The sequence below is a fragment of the Canis lupus genome, chromosome 25, assembly GCF_048164855.1.
Source record: "Canis lupus baileyi chromosome 25, mCanLup2.hap1, whole genome shotgun sequence".
In the NCBI taxonomy this organism is placed as follows: Eukaryota; Metazoa; Chordata; class Mammalia; order Carnivora; family Canidae; genus Canis; species Canis lupus.
Window position 1 is genome coordinate 18,462,634 of NC_132862.1, and position 13,090 is coordinate 18,475,723.

Genomic DNA, 13,090 nt, shown 5'->3' on the forward strand with positions numbered 1-13,090 from the left:
TCAGTGTCCTACACTATCTGAGTGTCCTACAATTCAATTTAATTCTGACAGTGTCTATCTGGAGTTAGAATCAGATCCCCCAGGTCGAGGGCCATTTCCACAATGCTGATCTCATTTCAGACACCAGTTGTAGTTACTGGGTCCCTAGGTTGCCTTCCTCTGTCCAACTTGGTTGCAAATTGAAGGTTCCCATGACCGCCTCCTCACATTCAATAATTTGCTCTAACAGCTCACAGACCTCAGGGAAACACTTACTTAACGTTTGCTGGTGTATTATAGAAGGATATGACAAAGGATATAGATGAACAGCCAGATGAAGAGATCCTTAAGGGGTGGGGTCTGGAGGGTCCCAAGTGCAGGAGCTTCTGTCCCTGTGGAATTGGGGTGTGCCACCTGCCCAGCATGTTGATGTGTTCTCCAACCTGGAAGTTTTCCAAACCCTGTAGTTCAGGGATTTTTTATGGAAGCTTCATCAAGTAGGCATCATTGATAATGAACTCAATCTCTGGCCCCTCTCCAATCTCCGAGGATAGAGGAGGGAAAAGGCTGAAAGTTCTAAGCTTCTAATCATAACTTGATCTCTCTGGTGACCAGCCCCCATCCAGATGCCATCCAGGTGCCCACCAGGAGTCACCTTATTAGAAAAATCATAATCCAACTACATGGGGGAGTTCCAAGTGATTTAGGAGTTCTGTGCAGGAATCAGGGCCAAAGACCAAATATTAGAACAAAATTCCCCTAGTTCCTTTCTCACTTAAGAAATTACAAAGGGTTTACGGTCTCTACCAGGAGTTGGGATAAAGACTAAAATGCATATTTCCTACTATATCACAGTGTTGTATCTGTTTATTTGTGTCTGTATCTGCATCTGTATCTATATATGTCTGTATCTATCTTTGTTTTTTTTTTTTTTAATTTTTATTTATTTATGATAGTCACAGAGAGAGCCCCTCTAGGGGCGCTGTTTCCCACACACTCCTGTCTTTAGGACCCTGGGGCTTGCGCACATTTGTGGGTCTGCCAACATGCAGCTAGTTTGAATCTTGCTTGGGAGCCTTGAACTTGGATTCCACAGAGCAATGCATTTTTCTAGGCTTAGTGAGGACCATGATTACTTCAGTGGGAATGAAAATGGAGTCAACTAGTAACTGTGACATTTATATTCATGTGTCCAAATAAAGCTTGAGATGTTTAAAATTCTGTAGGTTAAATTCGTTCATGAATCAAGACAAGTATTTAGAATATGCATACGCCATCGCTCAAGTTGATTTTTACATTCTCAATTGTTTTGGCAAAGAGGAGGTGTTTCTGTAAGAGAAGCAGATCAACGGCATGAGAATAAAGACATGGGATTACTGTTTCAGTAAAATGAGCTGGAATATAGACAGCTAACAAGCAGTCCCACTTAGGGTAAATCTGCTCTCCTGAAAGAATCATACTCTGTACAACAGTATTTTTGCTAACCCCACAGAATCAGTTGGGGACATCATGTCCTGTTACTAAGTTTAAGCATTCTTCAGAAGTCTCTCTGTTCAGCGTGTCTATCTCAGGAAAGTATTTTTTAAGATGTTGAACAATAAATTTATCTTTTTTTTTCTTTGTAGAGTGAGGGAGAGAGAGAGCATGTGAATGGTGGGGGGAAGGGGTGCAGAGGGAGAGTGTGAGAGAGGATCTTGAGCAGGCCCCATGCCCAGCACAGAGCTGATGTGGGGTAGGATCCTGCGAACCTGAGATCATGACCTGAGCCGAAATGAGGAGTCAGATTCTTATTTTTTTTTTAATTTTTATTTATTTATGATAGTCACAGAGAGAGAGAGAGAGAGAGAGAGGCAGAGACACAGGCAGAGGGAGAAGCAGGCTCCATGCACCGGGAGCCCGACGTGGGATTCGATCCCGGGTCTCCAGGATCGCGCCCTGGGCCAAAGGCAGGCGCCAAACCGCTGCGCCACCCAGGGATCCTGAGGAGTCAGATTCTTAACCGACTGGGCCACCCAAGCTCATACATTTCCCTTCTTTCTGTGATTCTTCTTAGTTACTTCATCATAATCCTAGCATTCAGATTTTGAGATCTATGGGAATTTATGTTAGAAAATATTTAATACAAATTCTAAAATGATGTGCTTTTGCTCATCCTTTTAATTTCAGCTGCAGCTGGTAATAGCCTCTTCAGATGCCCGGAAGATCCCTTGTGGGCTGGTAATTAACGATCATTCCAGGTGCATAAGCTGGAAATTTGGTTCCTGGTGTGCACTCTGGGTGAGAGAACATGTTCATGCTTGGTTTGTCCCAAATGTGACCACAGTCACAGTCTCGTGGATTTTTTCTCCTCTCCAGTGGCTTTGGCTCTGACCCACAGCACTGTGGACTTGCCTTTGAACACTCAGCTCCTTGGGAAGAGCCAGGAGTGAAAGTAAGAGTATCATGGAGTTGTTCACATTAGCCACAGAGTAAGGGAGAAACAGGCTTGGCCCCTGCCTGCCTGCCTTCTCAGTGAGGCCACAGAGTTTTCTGGAGTAATATTGTATTGCATTTGCAGTGGTTTCTGCAGATAGGAAGATCCTAGGGAAAAACAATAGTCACACATCTATGTTAGGAGATGATGTTAGGAGTCATTTAAAAATAATCGATGGTATAGCTAATCTTTTAAAATGATTGATTCCCTCTGCTTTCCTTGTGCTTAGGTTTGGTTTGCAGCTGATTGCATTTTTGTTCTTGTCTTTTTTTACAGGCTGAACATATTTCTGACTGGCATGAACCCATTCTACTTTCACGCAGTGAATGTGGTTTTACACTGCCTGGTGACTCTTGTCTTGATGTACACCTGTGACAAAGCTGTCTTCAGGAATCGAGGACTTGCTTTTGCTACAGCATTGCTTTTTGCTGTGCATCCTATTCACACGGAGGCGGTGAGTATCATTGGACCTCAATGAAACAAGGAACTAAAAAAAATAAAGCTCAACTGATCTTTTTTTTTTTCCCCTTTCAAAACCTTGTGAATTCAAAGCTCCACTGAAGTGTTTATCTTTATATATAAATCATTCTGCTTGACAGCTTATCTTTTTGAATGTTCACATGGCCTTCACAATTTAACTGCTTTTCCAAATAACCACTGTTATTATTTCATATAGTAATAAATGGCCACAGCTTTTTATTTGAAGAAAATTTAAGTTCTAATGTGTTTTAAACAGCACAGGGCATTTTGAGGTACTTGTCATGCTGAGGCATTGTTCCTGCTCTACATTTGTATTGTAGCTTTTCTTTCTCTGCTTTATATTTATAATATTTGTAATGTTGAATTGTGAATGCAAGGGAAGACTAAAAAGTTAGACTGATGTTCTTCAACTTAGAAAGACAGACTTACAGTAGGGACTTAGAAATAAGTTTCCCGGGGCACCTGGGTGGCTCAGTTGGTTAAGCGTCTGCCTTTGGCTCAGGTCATGATCCCAGGTTCCTGGGATCAAGTCCCACATCGGGCTCCCTGCTCAGTGGGGAGTCTGTTTCTCCCTCTCTTCACTGCTCCCCTGCTCATCCTCTCTCTCTCAAAGGAAGAAAGAAAGATTTTCAAGTTATTTCTTGTGAAGTGTAGTTATTTGGTGGATGATGAAAATCTATTTGAAAACTATAGATGGTTCAGATCTGTGGTCCTCTTTGAAATATGGACTTCATCATGCACCAATAAGACATTATCAAGTTACCTTATTTCATGGCTCAGTAACCACAGTTGGCTTATTTTATCCTTATTGCTAGGGACAGACAAAGACTTTCCAAGGGGCTCACGGGCCCCATGGTTTTAAAAGAACCATTTCCAGAGCCTTGGCTTGTGTCTGGACACTTGCTTATAGTTCATCTGTCTGAGAACATACTCAGTCGAGGTCACGGTGTCAGGTTGGTTCTTCTCTGCATCCTCCTCTAATTTTTTCAGTTGTCCTAATTGAAAAAAAAAGGAGTATCTCACCTACATCAGAATTTTACTATGCCCCAGGTGTACAAATCCCTGAGGTATCTTATAAAGAACCAATTTAATATATTGGTGTCAGCAAAGCCTCCTTCAGTTAAGGCTCACAGACTTGGAGTAGGGCTTCATATTGCTCCGACTTATACGTATTTCTGAAAGGAATGGAGCATGGCATTAGAAGTAGGGTATGGTGGCCTGTGTTGATCTTCTGAATTCAGAAGTGAGATGGTTGTCATGGGGATGCATAATACATTCATTTGAACTGACACAAAAAGCCTAATTTGGCCAATTGGTTTTGTAATGAGGACTGGTTTTGCCAGTTAGGCTATAAGATGGACATTTTCCACCAACAATATTCTACATCTGTCAGCCCAAGGTTTTGACACAAATATATTTGGAATGAGTGACAAAAAATCATCTTACTAAAAAATTACATTACTTACGGTAAAATTTCCAGCCCTTTCTTGAATATTTTAGACTGAAAAGGTGCCTCTAAGTGGAAGGCTATGCGGTATAAGTAATAGTCCTTTGGGAAGTCTTGGTGAAGCCATTTTTGCTTTACTGCTAGGAAACTATGAAAACAAATGACTCTAATGACAGGTAACTCTCCTAATGCGTACACTGGATTTATTTGCTTTCAACCAAATGAAAGGAGAATCTGATTGAGTTGTCAGCTGGTAGATCATTAAGCATTATGCAATATATAATAGATCACTATAATTTTGCAGACAACTTAGTGTTCAAAGAATTAAGTCATTGCCATAGCATGGCTACTTCTGTCTCATTTATTTATGCGAACAGTTCTATAAAGATGAAAGCTAGGAATGGAACTGATACTGCATGCTTTCTTATACTGACCTAAAGTAATATTCAGGGGGATCCCTGGATGGCTCAACAGTTTAGTGCCTGCCTTCGGACCAGGGTGTGGTCCTGGAGTCCCGGGATCGAGTCCCACATCGGGCTCCCTGCATGGAGCCTGCTTCTCCCTCTGCCTGTGTCTCAGCCTCTCTCTCTCTCTCTGTGTGTCTGTCATGAATAAAAAAATAAAATCTTTTAAAAAATGTAATATTCAGCCAATAATTGTATTTACTGAAAAGAATCATCAGGTGTCCGGGTGGCTCAGTCGGTTGAACATCCGACTCTTGATTTTAGCTCAAGTCATGATCTCAGGGTGGTGGGATCAAGCTCCACATCAGGCTCTGTGCTCAGCAGGGAGTCTGCATGAGATTCTCTCTCTCTTTCTGCCTCTCTTTTCTTTCTCAAACAAACAAACAAACAAATAAATAAATCTTAAAAAAAAAAAAAAAAAACCTGCTGCATTTGTGTTATTAAGAAGTGTACTTTTAGGGGTTCCCTGGGTGGCTCAGCAGTTTATCACCTGCCTTTGGCCCAGGGCATGATCCTGGAATCCTGGGATCGAGTCCCTGCATGGAGCCTGCTTCTCCCTCTGCCTGTGTCTCTGACTCTCTCTCTCTCTGTCTCTCATGAATAAATAAATAAAATCTTTTAAAAAAAAGAAGTATACTTTTATATCTAAGAGCTATTTATCATTTTTCTAATTTATGATGTGTTGAGTAATTGTATATTAATACTAAGTGGGGTAACTTTCCTATGATCACAGGAATTACATAATTATATAAAATTAATTTAAATATGTAGGTATTTTTATTACAGAGAGAGAGAAGATGATGGTTAAAATATTTTTAAGCATAACTATACAATACGTTAAGAATGCCAAGGGGGAGATAAAATACAGAAATAAGAGTTCAAGGGGAATAGGTGTGAAATGTCTGCCATTTAAAGAAGAGCCTGTTCATGTTTGTGTAAATAGAAAATAATGAGTTTCAAATTGCAGTGGCAAATTTCAGATTCCATTTGGTATATTTAAAACAGTAATAATATGGCCTTATTTTAAAATGTCAGTACTTACAATGCATGGGAACCTAGAGCCCTTCAAGTATTTAAAATTATGATGAAAAATTTTAGATATGAATTTTAAAAGATGAGAGAGATACCTAAGTTTTTAATATTCTTTTTGGAAGTCCCATGAAGTGAAATAATCAAGGACTGATTACTACTCCTAGCCATATAGGATACATGACACCGGGTTGAAGTATAGTGGAAAATATGTGTTTGGAGTGTCTTGGGAAAAATGTTTGTAGAAAGAACAAAAGAGTAGGATAATAACAGTCTTAATTCTATGCTTGCAGAGAGGGAGAGCAGGTAACCTTGGACAGTGTGATCACGAGCTGGTAGAGATTGGTGGAATTCTAAGAAAAAGGACAAATCCTTTTAGCAAGATGATCTTTAAGAAAAAATTTCAATAAGCTAATCAAAAAAATCCATGATAACACAATTATAGGGACAAAAGAGTCTGAGAGCTAGGCATTTAGGGAAAAATTTTAGAGAAATTGTTTGCATTCACAAGGAATGAGAGAAGTGTAAGAAGGAGGTGAAGAAATTTGACTTAAATAACAATCTATACTATCAAGTAAAATCAGGAGACTATTATCCAATTATAAGTATTAATTTAGGTTTCTAAGGAAGAAGAGAAATATAAAAACACATTGTATTACAGAAGACTTAATGATAAATTATTTTTTAAAAGATCATAGTGTGGCTAGAGAGAGAAACAGGGATATATCTCTCCCTTGCTAAAGAAGAACAACATGGTGACCATAAGTAATCCCAGGAAGGATGGAGGATTTACATTTTTGCAGGGGAGGGGTTTTGTTTAGACATGTTGGTATGATTAAGGATTTATTTCCTTAATTACGTAATCAACATGTAGTAAATGAATACTTGTTTGGTGTAGGTACTGCTAGGTACCAAGAGGGTAAGTGGGTGGATAAGGGGTCTCTACCCATAGTTTGTTCACAAGCTCCTAAAAAAGCAAAAGAACATACACATAGATACATACAGGACAAAGCAATATGTTGCAATACAAAATTATTTCCGATTTAAGTATAAGGAACAAATGCATTTATTTACTCAACCTTTCAACAGATATTTAAGTGATTATAATATAGTCACCCAGTGCAAAGGCCAGAGTAGATCCAGCTCCTTCCTCATTGAAGGCCTTGTGATTCTTTGAAAGGTTTTCTGACAGTATATTTCTTGGGAGATTTGTGTGTTTTTCTGATTCCTGAATCATGAGAAAAATAAGTAGAGAAACTGGGGAAATGGGGAAAATCATTGTAATTCCTCGGTGGGAATTAAAACTTTAGCAATCATCATAGAAACATTATTGGTTGGAAGGAAGGCACTTATGTCAAGTCAAAAGCAAAAGCAGGAAATGCTGACACGTGGAGTTGAAGGTTAAGGTCAACATTCCAGAACTGGGACAAGAGCTCGTTGGAGAACGATAATCTAATCAATCAGTCTGGGTTTCAGCTGTTGCACCTTAAGTGTGTGTTTCCTGGCTCCATCTACACTAACGAGACCCATTCATGCAGATAGAACAATCAATAGCTTGCTACATATGGTATACTTGATACAAATCCTATGAATGGTATTCTAAGAAATAATAAGTCTTGGGGGCAAATTAAATTAATTGTTCTTCACATGTGATTCTGTTAAGCTTGCTAGGGCTTAGATCTGAATGTTACATGATTTGAATTCCACCCATTGACGTTCACTTATTTTTTCCGTTATTTGACTATATGTCACAGGGTTCAACTCTCAGGTAATAACCACCCCCTTGGTGAGGAAAACCTGCAGCTTGAGGAAAAAGTACATGCTATCCTTCTGTACGTATTTTTGACTAAGTCCTTTGTACTTCCCAGCATCCTACCATTCGGCCTATGTTGCAGAAACTCAAGCCCGGGTGCTCCAACTTAGTATCCCATGTTTGCTTTCCATTGCTCATTCCTTTCATTTACTTACTCCATGCCCTTGTCACTTTCTGCCTTCCCTTCCAGAAACACCTCCTGTGTTTTTAGACTGCTCTTTCCTTGGCCTGGAATGCTTCTGTGTTCCTTCTCTGGCCCCGGATTCACACTCCTGTGTCTTAAACTTACTGAGCCTTTCTTTATTGCTTGTTCCTTAGGTTTTAGTGTGTAACTCCAGCCTTCTCATGAAGCCTAATAGATTCTACAGTCAAATTCAATCCCTCCATTCTTCTCATGGCAGTGATTTCTCCTCTTTATGCGACATGCAGTTTCCTTGTATCATAATTATACCCTCTTTTGACTTCCCACCAGATGTGAGACTCTTTGAGGCGGGTTATATCCCTCCAGCTGGCACAATACCTGGCAAATAGGAGGTACTTGGAAAATGTTTGTTGAGTGGAATAAATCCTGCAGTTACTGAACATGGAGATACTGACTAATTGAATCACAGTGGAAGTGAATGGTTGGTCTAGATGTATAGAACTTAATGACAAGCACCTTGTTTTTAAGACATCTAACCCCCTTGCTCCAGAGACCCCAGCTCAACAGGGATATGGAGTAGGTGTTCAGTAAATGTTTGGTGGTTTGGTACTGGCCACAGAGTCTCAGTGTCAGCACTAACATTTCAACACACCCTCTGAGCCTCTGCTCCAAGGGACACACATTCTTTCTGTTTGGGCACATCCAGCTGGCTTCCCAGCAGCATAAACTGGCTGCAATTTGAGAAGTAGGCTTCAGGCGCCTTTAGCACATTAGTTATGCTCGCCTAGCTTGTGATTGCCTCATTCCAACTTGCTACACCCAATATCAGCTTGCAAGTCTTGCTGTTGTGTGAGTTGACCGCATCAGTTGTGCTGTGTTGAGTGTCCCTCGGCCCAGATGTGTGGCTTTATCCCAAGATTTTGTTGCTAGTGAGCTGGGCTCTCTTTAACCTTCCAGGGGCCTTGCAGGTGATGCTGAGCTCAATGCTCAGGGACATGGTGGTGTAGACTGAGCAGATCTGGGCTCACAAGTGAACCATGTGCAATTGTTGCTTTATAGACTATGTGAGTCTGAGCTGGTTCTTGACACTGAGGTGACACCATATTGTCACAGCTTACCTCCCTTGAGTCAGGCAGCCTTCCTGATTTGGCACTCAGATGCCTTATAGATTAATGGATTAATGAAGAGTGTGTGGTCCAAGGCAGCCACATTAGCTAATGCCTTTTAACTCTGTACTGCTCGTGAAATTCTTTAGCCATATCCAGATTTTTCTTGGTATAGGTTGGACTTGGTTCAGTATGTGACTTGCTATCAATCCTTAACGCAAGTATATAATGATATTATCTTCATTTATATTTATATTTTTTAACTAATTTATTTCATTGTATTTATATTTTTATATTTTTTATTATTTATATTTTTTAACTAATATATTTGATTATCTAATAAACTGAAATTCAATATCATATATATAAGCCTTAACATAAAAAAAAATGATTTCTGTAAGCCTCGCAGGAAAAACCTGTCTTCAGTGCTGAGTTCCACCCACCTTCTTTGCAGGGAAAAGGAAGACAGAAGGGCACCAATATTGAGTGGGCACTTCATATATATCATCTTATTAATCACAACAGTAACATGAGGTGGGGGTGTTTTGGTCATTTAACGAAACAGGGCACCTGTTGGCTCAATTGTTTATGCATCTGCCTTCTGCTCAGATCCTGATCCCAGGATTTTGGGATTGAGCCTGGCATTGTCAGGCTCCCTGCCCAGTGGGGAGTCTGCTTCCCTCTCCCTCTGCCTCTCCCCTCCACCCTCCGCCCGTGCTCTCTCTCTCAAATAAATAAAATCTTTTTTTTTTAAGATTTATTTATTTATTTATTCATGATAAACAGAGAGAGAGAGAGGCAGAGACACAGGCAGAGGGCGAAGCAGGCTCCATACAGGGAGCCCGACATGGAACTTGATCCCAGGACTCCAGGATCGCGCCCTGGGCCAAAGGCAGACGCCAAACCGCTGAGCCACCCAGTGATCCCCTCAAATAAATAAAATCTTAAAAAAAATAAAGATAATAAATTGCAGAAATTAAAGTCAACAAAATTGAGTCTCACTCAAATGGTAAGAGAAGGATCTACACTGAAGCTTTGGATGGTCTAGCTACATGTATGTGTCATTGTCCCTCCTTTATGACTACAAGTGTGCTTATTATATGAGAATATTTATAGGTGTATTTCCCAGAACACTATTTTCTGCTATTTATGATTGATTCTCGAACACACTGTAGACTTGTTCTTGATGGTTGGGGTGATGCTATCTTCTGTGTCTGAAATGTCAACCCTGTTCCTTTCCCTTGTGAGCTCTTACTCCTCTTTAAGATCCAGCTCATACATGGCCTTTGTTTTAAGCATTCTTTGAAACATATCCCATTTTTTTCCTTTACAGTTTTATTTCTTGAATTTCCAAAAATCAAGAGAAATGTGCACACATTTTAAGTAGTAAACAACACAAAGATTTATAAATAGCTGTTTGTTCTTCACCCTCCTCCACATTAAGTAACACATTAAAGAGAAACCATTTTAAATCTCAAAAATATAATGACCATATACTCATCGCCCAGATTCATCAATTTTTAACCCACATTTGTTTTGTTCTTCTTCCTCTCTCTCTTAATATATAGAAGTATTATTTGTATTCTGAAGCATTTGAGAGTATATTGCATAATTCATGCCTCTTCACACCTGAATAATTTAGTTGTATATTTTCTAAAACCAAGGCCATTAGTCATTATTTCTCTTTGGTCTCCATAAGTTTGGAACTGTTACCAGTCTGCATTGTCTTTCTATAATATGATTCACAACTTTAAGTATAATTTGAAACATACTTAATATGAATATTATAAAATGTTTACATGACATATAATTGCAACTGATGTTGTGTAATATATGTTATTTCCAATGATTATTATATATAATATGTATGTATTATATAATTTATGGCCCATGCTTTAGAAACTTTATATTTTCTAAAAAAAAAGAAACTTTATATTTTCTAGACTTATTTATTTATATTTTGTATTAAAATTTTATAAGTACAAGTAGTATAACTGTTGTATGTAAATACATAGTATAGAAATATGTATAATATAAAATATAGTATATAAAATAGAAATACACAATATATGCATATGTAGTATATGATGTAAGTGTAATATACGTGTAATCTGTAATATATGCAGTATTATAGTACATTAGACTATAGGAGTGGTAATATATCTAGTAAATCATGATACCATATAGATTTGGAGATATTGAAATATTAAAATTTTAATGTAGAATAATGTAGAATTATTATATTTCATACTTTATTAATATATATTTATTTATATATTTGATAGAATGCTCCTCACCCTAGGTTTGTCTGATGTCTTCTCATTATTGTATTCATGTTATGTATCCCTGGCTGGAATTTGACAAAAGTGATGTTGTGTTCTCTCAGGGTATCACATGCAGAGGCATGCCACATCCATTTGCCCTTTATTGGTGCTAATATTCTGTATTAACCTTTATACCCTAGGTTTAGCATCCACTGCTATTTTGTGATGTCTCTTGCTCATTCTACTATTGGATCTTTTTTTTTTTTTTTAAGATTTTTATTTATTTATTCATGACAGACACAGAGAGAGGGAGAGGCAGAAACACAGGCAGACGGAGAAGCAGGCTCCTTGCAGGGAACCCAACATGGGACTCGATCCTGGGTCTCCAGGATCACGCCCCGGGCCAAAAGTGACGCTAAACCACTGGGCCACAGGGGCTGCCCATACTCTTCAATCTTTTGGATGCAAAATGACTATTTGCCAAATGCACTGTTCCCTCCACATTCATTAACTGGCTTTTTAGTGTAAGGAAGAGCTTTCTATTCTTTCCCAGTGACTTGCTTACTGTATTTATGTATGTGCTTATATGTGCATTCATTTGTCCATCCATCAATATCATTATGCATTCATGGATGTCTATTTGTTTTAATGATTTATTTTATTATTGTCCTTATTTATTTTGATGTTCAAATGACCTGATATTTGGTCAGTGGGAGCCCCTTGTCCCTTGTCACTGGCTTCTGTATCCTTTTGACGTGCACCCGTCACTTTTTGCACACTTTTCTTACCTTCTAACATGATAAGATGAGCCAAGCTTCTCTTGTATCTCCTTAGCCACAGCCCCGGAACCAACCACTTCTCCAGGAAGCCCATGTTGTCTTTAGTGGAGGAATGGTTTGTTGTCTGGGCCAGGATGGCTCTTTGCTACTGGGATATCTTGCTTTTAGGCTCTTTCAGTGACAGAACTAAGAAACACACACAAACACACATACATGCATGTGTGCTCACATAGAGAACATATTTATTCCTGTTTTTACTAGGATTATTGTTTCCTAAACTTATTTTTTCCTAGTACTCTGTAAATACCTTCTGCTGCATTAGCAGCCTGGTGCCTAACACTAGTGCAATGTCTGCCACTCAGTCATCACTCAAAAAATATTTTGATTAAGTCAGCAAATGAATAAACCTTGTTGATATGAATTGACTTCTATAGAAGAAAGGTTAAAAATGAAATTAAGCATAAAAATCTTTTCCCTTCCTCCTTTTTCTCCTTCTATAAACTTGTTGTTAAATATATGATAGCCAGAGGTGGTTAGCCCTATGTCAAATTTGAAGAACAATGTGTTTTCTTATTTTATCATACTTCTCATTCATCTAAAAAAATACCTTTTTATAAAAAAAGATTTTATTTAGTTATTTATTTGATACTGAGAGAGAGAACAAGTAGGGGGAGAAGCAGGCTCCCTGTGGAGCAGGGAGCTCGAGTCAGGGCTTGATCCCAGGACCCTGAGCTCATGACCTGAGCTGAAGGCAGACGCTTAACCAACTGAGCCACCCAGGTGCCCAAAACATATGCATTTCTGTAACAGTTTTCTGAAAGTAATTTTCTGAGGTCTTTATTTTTTTCAAACTTTCTAGGTGGCTGGAATTGTTGGCAGAGCTGATGTGTTAGCATGCCTGCTGTTTCTCTTGGCCTTTCTCTCCTACAATAGGTATGTATGGCTAAGAATGCCGTCTTTGTGGTTACAATCATGCTGTCCCCTCAGGAATTTTTGTCGTGTATGTGTGTGTGTGTGTGTGTGTGTGTGTGTGTGTGTGGATTTTGAGCATCTATCTGAGACAGGAGGGAGGCTTGTTGGCAGTAAAATGCTCAGAGAGCTTTGTGAAGACCAA

The 13,090-nt window shown here is 38.9% G+C and overlaps 1 protein-coding gene across 1 annotated transcript in view; it reads left to right on the plus strand.

Moving 5' to 3' along the window:
* The window catches only part of TMTC1 (transmembrane O-mannosyltransferase targeting cadherins 1), a 273,784-nt gene that overhangs the window by 19,279 nt on the left and 241,415 nt on the right, over positions 1-13,090 (plus strand). Inside the window, exons 2-3 of the mRNA XM_072798473.1 lie at positions 2,729-2,906; positions 12,836-12,909. Coding sequence (XP_072654574.1) covers positions 2,729-2,906; positions 12,836-12,909 — 252 coding nt within the window. The remainder of the gene's footprint in view (positions 1-2,728; positions 2,907-12,835; positions 12,910-13,090) is intronic.